This window comes from Podarcis melisellensis, assembly GCF_964234715.1.
Source record: "Podarcis melisellensis genome assembly, chromosome: 8".
NCBI lineage: Eukaryota > Metazoa > Chordata > Lepidosauria > Squamata > Lacertidae > Podarcis > Podarcis melisellensis.
This window is the reverse complement of record NC_138540.1, coordinates 52,827,046-52,844,663: the sequence shown is the minus strand read 5'-3', so window position 1 is coordinate 52,844,663 and position 17,618 is coordinate 52,827,046. Positions and strand designations below refer to the sequence as shown.

Below are 17,618 nucleotides of genomic sequence, written 5' to 3'. Positions count from 1 at the left end.
AACTGCTAGTAAGTAGGTCCGTTTGCTAGCTGCGTGTTTGCAGGAGTTGAGAGAGCACCTTGGAGGATGGTGTGAGTCCCTGGATTTAACTTAATAATACCTTTTATTTTTGCGCATTCTGGCAGAAGGGTGCAATTGGAGGGAGAGAAATGGCTCCTTGCCATGCCTGTGCGTTTGTAGGTGCTTTTGAAATAGACACCTTGGAACACCCGGAATCACCTGTAACGTAGCAACCCTGTGCAAAAATACACGAACCGAAAGGAGGCGAGGAGGCTGCTGCTTCATTGAAGCGGAAAGGGGCTCCGTGAGTGGGCGCGCAGAGCGCGTGGAAGATTGCCAGGGCTCTGGGTGGATTTAAGACGCGGGCGGTGGTGGAGTCGTCTTGTACACAACCAAGGCGGGGAATTGCTGGCTTGCGTACCTTTGGCTTTGTGTTCTGGTTTCAGGGGTAACTTTAACCAGGGGAAATGCAGGACGGACATTGGGTCTGACCAGTCCGGGGGGCTGGCGGCGTTTCTTCTGTGAGGATAGATAGAGGGATTGCAGCTTTATCCCTACAAACTCAAAGGGCTGTGAGGCTGAGATGGGATTTTATCTCTCTACCTATTTCGCTCTGAACTTTGTCCGCGCTTCTAGGATAGGGTTGGAAACTTCCTTCTCACGGAACTGTGAGCTCATCGACATTGGAGTGTAATGTGGATTTGAGGTTTAAATATTTCCGTGTCCAATTAATGGATGCTTTTACATTTACCGGTAAATATAGAAACATAGGCCATAAGGATCATCTAAGTGCAACACCCCCCCCCCCGCAATGCAGGAATCTTTCACCCAACAAGGGGCTCAAACTCACAACCCTGAGATTAAGAGTCTCATGCTCTACCAACTGAGATATCTCTCAGTTTATTCATATCATTTCTTCACAACCTCCACATCCAAGTGGCAGCCCTTATTTTACACCCACTAAATATGGATTTTCCCGATTCACAGATATTCTGAGAAGGGAAGAAAATCCAATATAAATCCACATATTACCCAACATTGGATCCACCACAGAGCACTGCGTGTGGGTAGGAAGCTGTGGGTTGTTGGGTTTTTGTTACATGCGTGGTGACATTTTGCTGGGTGACACCTATCACTGCCACCCCCCCCACTTCTGTTTTGTTTCCACCAGCCCAAAGAATACAGCCTGCCCTTTTATCTCGGTTGTTGATGGAAACATATTTGTTGTCTTTTTCTTCTTAAAGCAGCTCTTTTGTGCAGAACTGCTCTTGCACATAGCAACTGCATTAACATTTCAGCTTTATTTACCCTAGCAGCCTTACATGATGGGAGGCTTCGAATCCTGGCCTGGCTTGGAGCCAGGCAAATCTGGTATACTGTATAAGGAAGCTGTATTTCAGTCATAATAATAATTGGAGTCAATCAGTGTCAATGGCCAAAAGTGGGATTAGCAGGAGCCAGCAACTGATCAGCCTGCAAAAATCTCTGCAGGATCAGCTCCACTCAGCAGATCCTTGCCAAAGGCACCTGCAAGCCCCCTGGGGTGGGGTTTCTTCCTTTGAGTTCAAGTGTAGCTGCAGGGGAAGAAAGGGAAGAGTCAGGTGTGTGTTTACAGCTCCTGCTTTCTTCTTCCCCTTGAAGTTGGGTCAGCCAGCATTGTGGTCAGGTGAGTGGGAGGTCGGCAGCTGCACCTGCCTGCCAAGGGGGCTCACAAGGGCTGGGATGGGAACTCAGCCTGGCAGCCGGATCCTATTCCCTAGCCCTCCCCTACAGCTTCATTCAGAGGAGCTGCCAGTGGCAAAGTGCTGCCTGCTCCCTAAGAGTCATCCTAAGTCCAAGAGGAGCGGCTGGGGTGGGTTTGCTTCCACTACTGCCTGCGGACGAGCAAATCTGATGCTTTTGCATATCACTGTGTTTGTTTGGTGTGGAGAGGGCTTGTCTGGGCCTTGTGACTGACAGCACCTCTCCCCTCGTGGGCACCACATGGCAGCGCGTGCAAGCCACATGGGTTGTTAACAGCAAGCCTGTGTATTTGTGTAATGATCGCTGTTACTACCATTATAAAATTATAAAGGAAACACTGCTTTGCTGCTTACAACAGTGAGTGCTTGCACGTGCACACACACACACTACTCTTACAATGTGTGAGTGTGAAACAGCCGCACATGCAGAAATACACAGAAGAAATCAAAGAGAGACAGCATGCTGTGATTGACAGATAAACCACTTCAGCAGGTGCTGAACTTAAAGCCAAAGGTGTGTGGCAACAAGTGATACAGTAATGATAAAAGCCATATTTATTGTGTGCTGCTTTCTGCGCTGTGTGGCCCCAGCACATGACACTCCAAGACAGTGACGGCAGCACGCACACAGAATCACTCTGTTCTAGAGGCTGTTTTCTATAGAAAAAGAGACCTGCTAAACTAAGTGTCTTCATTAAGGTTAATGGCTCTGGTCAAGTCTGTTAAGTATTTATTTGCAGGGGGCTGGTTGCTACAGAATTTACTAACTGGAGATGCTTCCAGAAAGGGGGTAGGTATGTTCTCCTCACTTGGCTGGAGGTTATCACATTGGTGAGCATCAGCGAATAGTCCCAGGTGACAGTTGAATCTTGAACTGGGCTAGGAAGAGACATGGGGTACTTCCAGTCTGTTGATATTTTGAGGCGGTCTTCGGTCCCATACCAGCAGATTCAGGTTGTGTGGTTAGAGTTGATTTGGTGTTCTTGCTTAATACACTTGCTCCCCACTTCAAAAACAAAGCAAAAACAAAAACCGTCACACTTATTTGTGATAAGGGAGCAGCAAAGGCACACTTTCTTGATACAATATTGCATAGCCTCCCTGCAAGCAAATCAAAATGAATGCTCAACAAACAGATTGTCAGCAACCACAGAGGCTGAGGCAGTGAAGAGGGGAGCTAGTAACCTCACAGGGGAGCAAGATCTGTTGGGAGTATTTGTGTTGTGAGCCCTTCCGTCTTATGCCCAGGCTGCATGTGTGGCTTCATAAAATCATATATCGCAAAAAAAAAGACGTCACTGTGACCTTTATTCTAAGGAAAACAAACCTGAGAAATGTGCTGGCACCCCTGAAATATCTCATAGCTTCACAATTGGGTGCATGTAATGTTTCAACTCTGGCAATAAAAGACATGAATGCTAAATATATGTGATTGGAACAAAGTTTTGCTTATTGCTGCAGAATGTGTTTAGGACTGTTGCCTTGCTGTCCCGTAATTCAGCTTTGCATTCAGTTCAGTGTGAAGGAGCCACATTACTCTGGCCAAGCTAAGTGTACTGTTGCCATTCTATCCGAAAGAGGAGTTCTGCGCAGACTCTTGATCTAAATTCAGTGGTCTAACAAAGTTTAGAGCCTTAGCAACAGAGCACTTTAGAAATGCTTTGCATGCATATCATCATGTTGCAATTCTTACAAACAACTGTGTAAGGTCAGTAAATACTTTCCCCTATTGCAGATTAGTTCAGGGGTGGCATTGCATAAAAGCCAGAAGTCAACTAAGGGCAACTCAATCTGTGTTCCAAGAGTTCTGCTGGTGAATGAGCACAGTCCTGCATCGTGCAAATTCCAGGGGTTAAAACCAGACAGTGTTCCAGAGTCCAGCCTCCCTTGACAGCCTCCCCCCACCCCCCGCTTAATTTTTTTATTCAAAATTAAAACATATTATCCAGAAACATATCATCCTTACCCCCCCCATTTTCCCTCCCTCCCCCACCCTCCCACACAAAACCCACCCAACCTCACCCCCTCTGGCTTCCTTCTTTGATTTCTCTGAGAATGCTGTTTTCTGCATGTTACAAAGTTGTATAGATCCTCAAACTATTTAGCTGATTATTATCAATAAAAAGTTTGTGAATGTTTATTCAAAGCCAGCCAAGGAGTCCAGTTCGCTTTGTTGCATCTTCAAATACTTTGTAAAGGGTTCCCATTCATCTTTAAAGTCACAGTTATCATTGTCCCGTAGCTTATATGTCAGTTTTGCCAGTTCTGCATAGTCCATCAGTTTTTCTTGCCACGATTCTTTACTTGGGGTTTCTTCAGTCTTCCATCCTTGTTCTATTAGAACTCTCATGGCCATTGTCGCATACATGAAGATGTTTTTCAGGTTTTTTTGGCAGATCTATCCCTACAATCCCTAACAAAAATGCTTCAGGTTTTTTAACAAATGTTAAATGGAACATTTTCTTCTATTCGTTGTATATCATTTACATTCCTTACATTCTCCTTCATTTGTCTTCCTGGTAAAAACCCGGCTTGATCTTGATGTATATATTCATTTAATTTTTTTTAAAATCTATTAGCTAGAATATTTGCAAACAATTTGTAATTGTTATTTAACAAGGAGATAGCCCTACAGTTTTTAATTTGCAGCAAATCTGCGTCTTGTTTTGGAATTACTGTTATATAGGCCTATTTCCATGTTTCTGGGATTTCGCCTGTGTTCAATATTTCATTCATAACATCTTTCAATGGGTTCACTAATTGTTCATTTAATTTCTTGTAATATTTTGCCGTAAAGCCATCCGGGCCTGGAGACTTGCCATTTTTAGAGCTTTTTATTGCCTCAAGTAAATCTTGCGTTGTTATCTGGGAGTTAAGAATGTTCCTTTGTTCTTCTTTTAAATATGGCATATTGCTACTTCTGATGTACTCTTCTATCTTAAATGTTTTTTCTTTCCCTTGTCTATACAGCTCAGAAAAATATTTAACAAATCCTTCTCTTATTTCCTTCAGCTTGTCTGTGATTCTGCCATTTATGTTAATTTTTTTAATGGAGTTCCTTTGTTCACTTTTTTTCAACTGCCAGGCTAACAACTTCCCCGGTTTATTTGCGTGCTCAAAATATTTTTGTTTTACTCTTTTTATTTTCCAACTAATTTCCTCGTTTATAATCATTGAATATTGGGTTTGTAATGTTTTAATTGCCTATTTTACTGCCTCTTTATTTGCCTTGTTTGGCAGCTGTTTCTCCTTTTTCATATTTTCCTCTAATATTTCTTTTTTCTTTTTCTCTCTCAATTTCCTTTAAATGAGTTTTGTTGTATAAAGAGTCCTCTCATTACAGCCTTGCTTGCATCCCAGACCATCTGTAACTTTGTTTGCCCTTGACTGTTTATTTCAAAATAATCTGTCAGGGTCTTTTTTGCTTTTTCAACAAATTTTTCATCATCTAATAAATCATCATTTAATCTCCATCGAAAAGAGATTTGGCTTCCCTTTTGTAGTTCCATAGTCAGGGAATTATGGTCTGAAAAGGTTCTGGGATTGATTTCAATTTTTTTGACTCTTGTTTCCATACAGAATCTCTTCTCAAGCTGCTATCATGTACGTGGCCGTAAAAAGTATACTCTCTATCAAACATATGTCTCATTCTCCAGATATCTATCAGCTTTAGATTTTGAGTCATGTCAAAAAATGTTTTTGGCAGTTTACCTTCTTTGGTCTCTTTTTTCCTGGCTGATCTGTCTTTGTCTAAAGTTGGAACTCCATTTAAGTCTCCCATTACAACAATCTTTTGATCTGCAAATTCAAGAAGTTCTGATTATAGTTTTTTTGAAAAAAAAATGCTTTTCAGGTGCATAAATACCAACCAGTATCACTTTTTCTCCCTGGATTTTAATTTGCATTATTAAATTTCTGCCTTTTTCGTCCTTCTGAATCAATGTGGGTTCAAGTGCACCCCCTGCTTAATTATTAATGGCATTGCCAAAGGAGATGGAGCTGCTGCTGCTGGACCATCTCCAAGCCCCGTTCAAGATTAATTGCAGGCCTTTCCTCTGCAACTGAACTCTCCTGGCATCAGATGTTACACAATCCTTACTGCTTATCTTTGCCAATGCCAACCTTTGCACTGAAAGAAGCTACTTGTGTTTCAGGCATCTGAGTGGGCTGAAGATTTCGATGGCTGGCCCAATGGCTTGGTTGCTCCCTCTGATCCTGGCCTCCTGGGCCACCGTTTTGACTGCTGAAGGTAGGATTTTAGATTTTTTATATATAAAAAATTATTCAAATTTGCAAACAACCACCAAGCAAACAAATAAAACAATTATCCACGCTTAGCTTTTGCCTGGATCTTTACTGCTCTGTGTCTGAGAGTTTGTTTTCTTTCCCCCGAGCTTTCTCCACGGGAACCCGTTATTTACAGCTGAATTGGAGCAAATTCGTGGTTTCCACAAATTGATGTTTGCTCCAATTCAGCTTTAAAGAGCAGGTTTTTGTGGAGAAAGTGGCAGGATGGGGGGGGGGAGGGCACTTGTACACGAAGCTTTAAATCATAGAATCTTAGAGTTGGAAGGGACCCCAAGGGTCATCTAGGTCATTTTAAACCTCCAAGGAATGAGAGTCCACCACCTCTCGTGGGAGTCTGTTCCACTGCTGAACAGCTCTTACTGTCAGAAAGTTCTTCCTGCTGTTTCGTCAGAATCTCCTTTCTTGCAACTCGAAGCCACTGGTTCGAGTCCTACCCTCCAGAGCAGGTATGGTTCATGCCTAGAAAGAGTGGAGGAAAGGTGCATGTGGAGAGGTCCTGGCAGCAGCTCATCAAGGCAGCTGGAGGTGTGGGTCAGGCAGTTTCCTAACTCCATCATCCCAGGCACCTTCTTCAGAAGTGGAAATGCTGCGGTGGGGGAAGGGTTTGAAGGTCCCTGGGCTGTGTGTAACTCTGCCCTTCACTGGGGTCTTGACTTGGGGGCAAGTGATGGCTCCGGTGGCTATTTCCCTCGAATGCCCATCCTTCTAGACCTCTGGCTTGTTGAGCCAAACAAGATTTCATCACCCAACATGTCTCTGTGATCCTACAGCTTTCCCGTTCAGCTGGAGCCTCAGGTCTAATATGGTATCATGGCTCCACCTGACAAAGTGGGCATTTTGGGCTCCTGCCTCAGCTGCAAGGTTGGCCCACTTCCAGTTCTGACCTGTGAGGCACATTAAGCCCCCAAACCCAGGATTAGAGATGGTAGCAGAGGAGGACACTGAGGTGCAGAAGGGGAGCTTCACGCCGGCCAAGCTCACTTGGGGGAACTCAGACTGGGGACTCAGCTACACAGTTGCAAACAACAACAACAAAACAATGTTTTAAATGTGCTGTGAAGTGAAATATACAAATGTGATACAAATGGTATCACACATACCATCTCAGGACTATTTAATTGCTCATCGTCTAACATTGTGTATGCCATCAAATGCCAACAGTGTCCTTCAGCTCTCTATATTGGACAAACAGGCCAGACCTTACGCCAAAGAATAAACGGACATAAATCGGACATCAGGAATCACAAGACAGAGAAACCAGTAGGAGAACACTTCAATCTCCCAGGACATTCTATACAAGATCTCAAAGTAGCTGTTTTACTACAAAGGAATTTCAGAAATAGACTAGAAAGAGAAGCTGCTGAATTGCAACTTATCACCAAACTTAAAACCATGGAGAAACCTGGCCTGAACAAAGACATTGGATTCTTATCTCATTATACATGACAAAGCCCCTTTTCACCCTCTCACCCCCTGCTCTTTCCTGTAATGCCTATTGCAGTCGTTAAGAGTCGTCAACAGGCTCATCACAGCTATCTGCCCATCACCCATTCCCACCACCCTGAAGAAGTGTGCATGCACAGGAAAGCTCATACCAAGAACTAACTTAGTTGGTCTTTAAGGTGCTACTGGAAGGAATTTTTTTTGTTTTGACAAATGTGAGAGTGAGCTATGCAAAATTCTATGTATTTTTCAAAACTTTTTTTTTAAAAAAAGCATTTTCATGGCTTTTTTTAATGTGTGTGTAGATTCCACCCGGGATATAACTCTGCTACCAAGACAAAACTTGCTAAACTGAGACAATTCTTGTTGTTTTGCATGCTGAAGCCCTAATAGGTTGCATTTACAATCACGTTCATGCTGCCAAATCACACAGTCTCTTCCCGCTGCTGTTGATGCCAAGGATTAAAATATGACCCAAAGGAACACAGAGGGAGGGAGGGGAAGTTACTAAGCAAATTGTGCAGAAGAAAAGGGGGGGTAAAAGAGAAGGGGGGTGTACAATCCTCCTGCTGAGAAGGTGGAAGAGGAAAGGGGAGCTGTGGGACTGCTGTTAAGAAAACACCCATGGAGAATACAAAACCAGTGCGCTGGTTGGGCGGGAAGATTCCAGTGGAGTAAATAGTTCCCTAGAATGAATCCCAGATAATTACACCATCTGCACTCAGTTCTCAGCCAGGGGGAGTGAGAGAGAGAGAGAGATTGGGAAGTCCTGTGTGGGTACACATACTAAGCTTTCAGCAGTCAACAGTGTGATGAGGCGGAGGAAACAAACAGTGGTGTCCCCATTGACCAAGGCAGAGATATTAGTAAGAGAGGATTTATTTCAAAGGCAGTGATTCTTGGATCAAGTTGAATGTGGACAGGGGTGGGGTGGGGACTAGGGTGGCACACATGCCATACTTTTAAAGCACATTTAAATCATGTTTTTTCTCCCCAAGGAATCCCAGGAGTTGTTCTGGTGCTGGGAATTGTAGCTCTGTGAGGGGTTTCCCAACAATTCTCAGTACACTTAATAAAATATAGTTTCCAGGATTTGAGTGTGTGTGCAAATGTCTGATGTGTACACAACCTAGGTGGCCAGTGAGTCTTCCTCTAATTTATGATTTGATTAAGTGTAAAAAGGTGCATTAAGTCAGTCAAGGATAGCCCCAAAGGAGAAGTTCTGCCCGGCTTGCGGAAAGTGGAGCTTCTGCTGCCTTTGGCCGCATATGGCCAGAGCAGCATTGCTTCAGGACTCCCAGGCTTTTTCAGATGTGAAATCTAACCCTGCTTCTGACACCGGAGAGCTGAATAGTTAGCATTTAGAAGCTTGAAATTCTGCAGCTCCTGTGCAGGAATAGCAATGGGTCTCTGACTCAGACATTTCTGTTCTATGCACACACAGGCCAAAATCCTTCTCTTCCACAAGTGCTTACCAAGAATGGGAAGCTCCAGGGCCAGCAGGTCCAAGTCAGTGGTGCTGAGAGAAAGGTGGACGTTTTCCTTGGAATCCCCTATGCAAAGCCACCACTTGGGCCATTACGGTTTTCCCAACCACAGCCGGCAGAACCTTGGAGCAATCTAAGAGATGCAACTTCCTACCCACCAATGTAAGTCAAGTGCAGGGGAAGTTGGGTCACCCCGAAAAAGTATTACCTGCTGTCAAGGGATTGTTAGAAAAGTTGACCTAACAGAACTTGCTAACCAGGCTGTAATTTTCTGAATGCCCTCTGGATATGAAAATCCCCTTGGTCAAAATTAGTGTTACTTTCGCCACTTTCCAGTCCTCAGATAATGGAGGTTCATCTGAGGGCTAAATTACATATTTTTGTTAGAAGATCAGCATTTGAGGTCTCTTGGGTGGATGCTATCCAGACCCCACAATTTCTTATCTTTTTATTATTATTAGTAGTATATCTAGACCAGGGGTAGTCAACCTTTTTATACCTACCAACCACTAATGCATCTTTTCTTGATGGTAAAATTTCTTTACCGCCCACTAGTGCTGCAGTAACATGTGGCATAGAACCCCCTACCGCCCACCTGGAATCCTGAAACGCCCATTAGAGGGCGGTAGGGACCAGGTTGACTACCCTGATCTATAGTATTCTAGACCGTGTGTGGCATCTGCAACCTTCACACCAAGCAGGCAGGTTACCATGCACTCTGCATGCCAATGAGAAACCTAAGTATTTATGTCTCTAATGATTGAATCACCCCCTACAAGGATCCCCCTGGCCTTCCCCCCAAGAAATTGTTCCCTTTTAAGACAGCATTTCCCTCTTTTTCCCTGAGTGATGCTTTGCTTCCCCAGGATGCCCCCCCAATCCTCCATGAAACAAACTAGCTTTTAAAGCAAACTAGCTTTTAAATGGTTTTAAACTGACCTGAAAGCTGAAACTTGTGCCACAGCAAAGAGAGGGCAACAGTCAGCTACTCAGAAGGCTTGTCTTAAGAGGCTTGGTGGCCTTTGTTCGGCAGCACCACTTAAGGAAAAGACTTTTATCAGATCAGGCGGGGACAGGCTGCCGCCCTGGGTTTTAGTCCTTTGTTGGCATTCTCCAACAAAGCAAGTCACCAGAATTGCTTCCCTCCATGCATTAAGTCATGCAACACTTTGCTTCCTCTCTACTCAGCTGTTGTTTGCTGACAGTCAAACATGAGAAGCTTTTTTCGCACTGTGTGTACTGAATTCGTTTATTTCTTTTATTTGCTTTGTCAAGGTGTCTGCAGGATCCGGAAGTGGGACAAATGCTGTCAGATATGTTTACTAACAAAAAGGAAAAGGTCTCTTTGAGTATTTCTGAGGATTGTCTGTACTTAAACATCTTCACCCCGGCTCGTTCTGACAAGAACAGCAAGTTACCAGTAAGTCATGTTCTTCTTCAGGGATTTTCGCTCCCCATTATGTGTCTTGGTCAAGCAGCCTGCCAAATGTAGTCCACGTCTATATAAACATTGGTTCGAGTCCTACCCTCTGGAGTACGAGAAAGGAAGCTTGCTCCCTCCTCCATGTGGCAGCCCTTCAGATATTTGAAGATGGCTATCATATCTCAGTCTCCTCTTTTCCAGGCTAAACATACAAGTGAAGCATGACATCAAACCCACTCTGAACATTTTATCTGCTTCTGATGGGGCAGGTAACCCAGCACAACCCCCAAATTCTATCTTTTGCTTTCAGGTGATGGTCTGGATCCATGGAGGAGGATTACTGGTGGGTGCTGCATCCACATACGATGGGTCTGCGTTAGCGGCTTTTGAAAACGTGGTGGTGGTGGCGATTCAATACCGGCTGGGCATTCTTGGTTTCTATAGGTAAGATGTTTGTCCCAAGCTCCTTCAAGACTGTGCCTGAAATGTGAGTGGAGCAGAAGGAAAGGTCCCCACCCGGGTGTTCCTCTCAGGGATTGGATGAACAGTCCCACAGGCCACCCTTGCTCTTTCCTCCCTTGTGGAGGACAGAATGCACTGCTTGCTGGCAACTAAAAGCTTTCCACAGCCAGTGCTGGAGTGCCACAGTGAAAACGGAGCCTGCCTTTCCCACTGCTGACAACACACTGGAGCCTCAAACTGTGAGCCCTCTCCCTGGGGACAGGGCAAGAGGTGGGGTGAGCAGGCAAAGTGCCACACCACTGAGACCACATTGTGTATCATACCATTAAGTGACCATGGGTGGTGGCCCTTTGCAGGTGGTGGCCAGTAGGAGGCTGCTGGAGGCTTCCAGGGCTGGGTGGAGGGGCACAAAGGAGCTTGGACTGTGCTTTCTTAGGATTACAGCTTTCCTGTCCCTGTTCTGCCATCACAACAAGCTGTGAAGTAGAAGAGGCAATAGACCTCTGGCCTGAGGCTAAGTGGGGATTTGAACCTGGATTTCAAGCCCAGGTCTCTAAGACTGACTGTCAGTGACTGGGCAAGTGGAACTTCCATTCCGATAATCACATCTTCCGCAACGCCCCTTCCTCCCCTCCAATGTGCATGTGGTCAAATCTAGACAGGTCCAGTGAGACATCATTGCTTCTGGAGAGGCTGCTTCATTTCAGGGTAACCAGATTAAAAGGAATTATTGCAGGGCATTTTCTCATTGCATGCCCATGGGTTGGTTTTGTATTGTGGCTGTTTTTCAAAAAGTTAACCAGGTTTGGCAGATCTTCTGTCTTTGCACCATGGGGGAGGGTGCTGTACGGCATCTGCACCACACACACACACACACACACACAGGCTAAGATTGGATTGCATTGTTCCTTGTCATGCCTGTCCTACCTCCCAAGACCTCTTAACATCTGCATGCAGGCATAACATTTGAAACAGGGTCTTTGCAAGTAAAGATTCAATGCATATAAACACAAATTGCACTATGAATTTCAGGATGATATATGGGATGTGGTTTGTGTTGCTCTGGCCCATGTGTGTTGCATTTGACATACACAATACAGTCCTTGCATGCAAATGTTACAGCTGACTACACATGTCCAGGATGACAGGCATGCTGTGGATCATTACCTGAACTGGTTTAGTATTGGCAACAGATATTAGGACAGCCTTAGGACATGTGAAGGAATGAAAGTTTGTAATTCAGCTAGGAGAATCTCTCCTTTCCATTTGCTTTTCAACAAAGTGAAAATAAGGAATGTTTACTATTTCCTTTTGTAGATGTCTTTTTTCTGAACCCCCAAATACCATCTGAGCCTATAATTTCTGTGCTTCTTTTTCATTCTAGTACTGGTGATGAGTTTGCGCGTGGAAACTGGGGCCTCCTGGATCAAGTGGCAGCTCTCCAGTGGGTCCAAGAGAACATTGCAGCCTTTGGAGGAGATCCTGGATCAGTTACTATATTTGGAGAGTCTGCAGGTGGATTCAGTGTTTCTGCCCATGTAGGTTCATGGGGATCATAACATGTGCTATTTAATTTATGATTATTTATGATTCATTTGTTTATTTTTTGTTCATAGAATTTCCAGGCCTTCTATTGCAAGTGATTAGCTATAAAACTTAGCAAATATTACATTTGTTATATTGCTCTATAAACCTAAGATTAATAATGTGAAGAAACTACCCTGAAAACAACTCAAAAGAGTGTTTTAATTGAAATGTTGCATTAAAAAAAACTGGAATAGGAAAGCTTATAAATCAAAATGGGCAACTGATATTGAAGGCATTTTTTTTGCAAATTAATGTCACTCTGAAGCAGTTTAATTTGAGAATAAACTTATAGCTGATTTCTATTACTCAGATAGAAATTTGAAAAAGCATATTTAACCTTCTAACAGTCAGTGGTTCTCTAACCAGCCCCGCCCCCAGGCTCTAAACAGGCAGCCCTGTTTAGGGAAGCTTTTAATGTTTAATAGACTATTGTATTTTAATATTCTGTTGGAAGCCGCCCAGAGTGGCTGGGGAGACCCATCCAGATGGGCAGGGTATAAATAATAATAATAATAACCAATAGTGAAATGTGGGGTGGGGTTCAAGCCTGGCCCTGCTTATGAGGCAAGCTGGTGACAGCTGTTTCATACCCTCCAACATTTCTCCAGTGAAAATAGGGATGTCCCATTCCATAAAGATAATCTTACTATTTATACTCCACACATCTTCCTGGGTTGCCCCAACCACTCTGGGCAGCTTCCAACCTGTATACAAACATAATATAACATTACAAATTAAAAATAAAAACCCTTCCCTATGCAGGCTTGACTTCAGATGGCTCAGGAGTCAAATAACTCCATACCCTCCAACATTTCTCCAATGAAAATAGGGACAGCCTAAGGAAATCTGGGATCAAATCAGAAACTGGGATGGCTTCTCTAAATCAGGGACATCCCTGGAAAATAGGGACACTTGGAGGGTCTGCTGTTTGGGGTAACATTCAAAGGGCAAAAAATGGTGTCACCTGCCAAGGAGGCTGTCTCTCTGGGGAAGACCATCCCTCCCTGCTTTGGTGGGGAACAATTGAACCTAGGCAGGTTTGAAGTGTGTCAGAATTGCTAATCATCCAGATTAAGGGTCAAAGTAGCTAATGCGCTGGTTTTCAAACTTCCTTTTGGCAGACTTTCAGAAAATTGGAGTGGATTGCAGACCATTCACATATTTAATGCAGGGCTCTGGCCCAGTGTGTTGGGGCCCACTGTTGCTCCCCTTAACTGAGGGTGCCATAGTTCTGCCACCCTCACCTGTGCCTGCACTTTGGAGGGATGAGGCCCAGGGTGAAGGCGGCATTACAGATCTTCTCGCTGAGGAGACCCTGAGGAAGTCCAGCAGCCCTCAGGAGGAATGTTTGGACATTGCCACCCTTTTGGAAATAGGAGTGATATGGCAAGGCCCTGACTGGGATGTCTGTTTTCCCTGCTTCCCTTCTCAGGTCGTATCTCCTCTGTCAAAAGGTTTGTTCCACAAAGCCATCTCTGAAAGTGGCGTTTCTGTCATGGAGGCTCTCACAAAGGTTAATCCACAAAAGTTTGCAAAGGTCAGTGTGTGAAAATAGCCCTGATAATATGGATGGAATTGGCAAGGGAGGGCAGCTAGAGCTGAGCATGTGTGCTGGTCCAAGGAGCTGTGTTGCACTTTTTAAAACAAAAACAAAAACAAAAACATGAAGTGGCCTGTTTCTTAGAGTGACATGCAACTGTCTCAGGGTTCTTACACCTGTCTCAGGATGTTGGGGGGCCCCCCCATGTGTTGCACACTTAGTTCCATGGCGTTGAAGCATTCTCCTCTGCCCTCCTCTGCTCCTTTTGTTTACACCTTGCTGTGTCCACACAAGTATTAAAAATATTTGTGCTTCTCCTGATGGAGCAGAACAGCCTGTTCTTTCTGACGCTCAGCCAGGACTGGTTTCTTTCTCATGGTTGCAGAAAATTGCTGCGACTGCTGATTGTCCGACATCCAGCTCAGTTGAGATGATTCGTTGCCTCAAGGGAAAGACGGAGAACGAGATCCTACAGACGACTCTCAAGATGGTAAATGTGCTGCAATCTGATGCTGCCCTCTGCCTAGATAGGGAGATAAAAGTATTGATAGAGGTTAAGGAATCTCAGAGTGGAACTAAATGTAGAGATGTTGTTAATAATAATAATAATGGCACAATCATTTTTGCTCCTCCTATCCCTGTTCCATCACTGCATGAGAATTGACTATGCTTAGTGGCCATGAAATGTTACCAGTTGGGAGGTGGGAAGCACTACAGGTAAGGGAGCAGGGAGAGAGTAGCCTGCCCTGCGTGAGTGGAGCTCCTCACACCTTGGAGCCTGTCCAGCAGGCTGGCAGCACAAGCCCAGAAGAGAAGCTGCTCCTGCAAATGTCCCACTGGTTGTTTAATCCACTTCCTTCCAAGGCAGTGTTCTTCTGGGGCTTTGCCCTCTTCTGCCCCGTGCACAGCTCTCATAGTTTTCCTGTGTGTAGGACAATTTCTCAGTGATTTATGTCTGCAGACCTTTAAATAGGAAAAAGACCATGTGACACCTGTCTTCTCCCCTTCCTGTAATTGCAGGATTTCACCAGAATGCATCTTGGCTCAGAAGAAGAAGTGAGTAAATCAATGGGATGAGGATGGCCTGAGGGGAGGGAAGCAAGTGAAGCACACTTACCATGAAAACAGGCACCAGCCGACTGGGGGCAGCTCTAAGCCTGCTTCTTTTCCAATCTGCAGGCAAGAGTTCTCTGCACCTCAGGATCCATAAATGGAATCTGGATGCACACTTTTATGTGGCTGGATGCCACCCACCCCCATCTGTGTAGAGATAAGAGTCATGTCCCTTCTGCATCTGCCCCCACCTACTATTAGCATTGGCTCTCAAGCTGAAAAAGACTCCCCAGCCCCATTTTATAAGATGTCCTGCAATCTTGTTGATGTTAAGTACCAGCATCCTAGTTCTTTTTTCTTTTTAATGGAACCAGACCTTTTTGTAATAATAATTATTATTTAATAATAATTTATTATTTATACGTCGCCCATCTGGCTGAGTTTCCCCAGCCACTTTACAGGCGTGGCCTAATTTAAAATGTTCCCTGGTGCCCCCCAAATGGAAACCACCCCTCCTGACATATCTGGCTCTCCTCTGTGCATTAATGATACCTCAGCTCCACCTGCCTAGCTGGCCCTGTGCATAGAACAGGGAGCGTTTCTGAGGAAGCAGTCTTGGGTTTGAACTTCCTACTTAGCAAGCTAAACTTTGCTCCCACACATAGCTACCTCTCCCTGTGTCATTGATGCCAAAGTGCACCACTGGGAATTGCGACTCTGGGATAGATAAGCTATAGTTCCCAGGGATCTTTGGGAACGGGGAAATGTGCTTCTAAGATATGGGTGTATGTACGCAGCCTGAGATAGTCATCTTGTGCCATTTGATGCTGCAAAACCTTCACTTCTTGACACTGATGGAGAGGTAGTCTTCTGCGGAAGTCAAAGCCTAGGACAGTAGCTCCTAGTCCAGCTCCAGTCTCACAGAACAGCCCATGGAGCCCCACCCACCTGGCTAAACAGAGCCAGCCTGGTCAACCAGGGCTGGCCCTTTTCTCATGTACTCTTCATGGCATTGACCCTTTGACCAGCAAGGGTGTGGGCCACAAACAGGCTTCACCACAAGAATGTCTCCTGCCTTTCAGAGCAAAAGGAAGAGCAGGACATCGGACATATTTATGTTAGGCATAAATGAAAGTTCCAGCCCTGAAGACCGAAGCAAAAGCAAATAACTGATTTTTTTTTAATTCTCCCCTCCCTCCAGCACACTGTATTCTACATTGCAAGTGTTGATGGTGTATTTCTTCCAAAACACCCGAAGGACCTCCTTGAAGAGAAAAGGATTAATGATGTTCCATTCATCATAGGCGTCAATAACCATGAAGCAGGATGGATTATTCCTAGTGTAAGACATTGTGTGTTTATTTTCATGCACCTTTCTGGAGCCCCCTAGTGCTCACATCTAGAACTCGGAGCTCTGCTTCTTCTCCTCTAGATGCTGCAGTTGCCGGATGCCACCAAGGGACTTGACAGAGAGACGGTCACTCTTGTGCTGCGCAGCTCAGAGCAAATCTTGGTAAGGGGCTTTCTCAGACTGATTGGCTTTCTAATGTCATTAGCTGTACTTCCCCAAGTGAATTGTTGCTTGGGGTGGCAAGGAGGGGCTTTTTGGAGATGCTTGATATCCACTGGCAGCTTTCTGGCCGTCTAAAGAACTCTTTTCAGCATCTTCATCAAGGGGATGGCAGGGAAGGGAAATTACAGGGTTCCCAGCAGAAGGGAATAATGTGGTTCAATGTTGCCCTTGTCCTTGATCATGGGGGAAGCTACTGTTCAATAACTCTTCCTGCCTTTATCTGCCCATTGCAGGGTGTCGCTCCGGAGCACGTTCCTATAGTTGCCAATGAATATCTGAAGGATGTTAGCGACCCTGTACAGCTCAGGGACAAACTCCTCGAGCTGCTAGGAGATGTGGTATTTGTTGCTCCAGCCATCCTAACAGCGAAACTCCACAGAGGTCAGTTTGCTGTCAGAGTTGCTGCATCACAGGTGGCCTTGACTGGGCCAGTAGAAGTGAGCTAGCTGCTCACTAGGAATGAGGCATAAATTGCAAAAATGTGGAGCACCTTCCTCCTGAATTGCTTCCCCCCTCTACCCAAGATGTCTCCACTCATGACAGCTGCAGATGCTGAGCCCAGGTTTGTTGGTGTGTGAAGCGTTTATTTGCTTCCACCACTGAGCTGCTGGCCTTCAGCATTAACTGCCTGTGGCTTTCTCAGAATGACCAAGCAAGCATTTGGTTGGGGTAGGGGGATGGAGATTACTTTCTACCAAACTTTCAGTTTGAAGTCTGGGAAATCGTGGCTATGCTAGTTGAGAGAATATCCCCTGGAACCTCCACATGGAAAGAAGTCAAGAGTGTGGGTGAGTCCCTCTGGTTTTGGAAACAATTAAAAACTCTTCAAAGCCTCTTTCTCCCGAGAGATAAAGTGAAGTGAACACCTGCCCCACAAGCAGTGATCCCCCTTCAAACTGTCATCAACTCTCTGAAAAATGACTTCTGGTTCCAGTTCCAAAATCAAGAGTGGGCAATTAGAACTGGCTCACAGACTGAACCCAGAACTTCTCCCCCACAG

The 17,618-nt window shown here is 44.9% G+C and overlaps 1 protein-coding gene across 1 annotated transcript in view; it reads left to right on the top strand.

The window, feature by feature from the left end:
• The window catches only part of LOC309375854 (uncharacterized protein), a 43,318-nt gene that overhangs the window by 22,114 nt on the left and 3,586 nt on the right, over positions 1-17,618 (top strand). The window contains exons 15-26 of the mRNA XM_081921772.1: positions 1,333-1,601; positions 5,897-5,991; positions 8,938-9,142; positions 10,256-10,400; positions 10,714-10,847; positions 12,250-12,403; positions 13,885-13,989; positions 14,378-14,482; positions 15,013-15,048; positions 16,247-16,387; positions 16,478-16,558; positions 16,852-16,999. Of these exons, the coding sequence (XP_081777898.1) occupies positions 1,333-1,601; positions 5,897-5,991; positions 8,938-9,142; positions 10,256-10,400; positions 10,714-10,847; positions 12,250-12,403; positions 13,885-13,989; positions 14,378-14,482; positions 15,013-15,048; positions 16,247-16,387; positions 16,478-16,558; positions 16,852-16,999 (1,618 nt within the window). The remainder of the gene's footprint in view (positions 1-1,332; positions 1,602-5,896; positions 5,992-8,937; positions 9,143-10,255; positions 10,401-10,713; positions 10,848-12,249; positions 12,404-13,884; positions 13,990-14,377; positions 14,483-15,012; positions 15,049-16,246; positions 16,388-16,477; positions 16,559-16,851; positions 17,000-17,618) is intronic.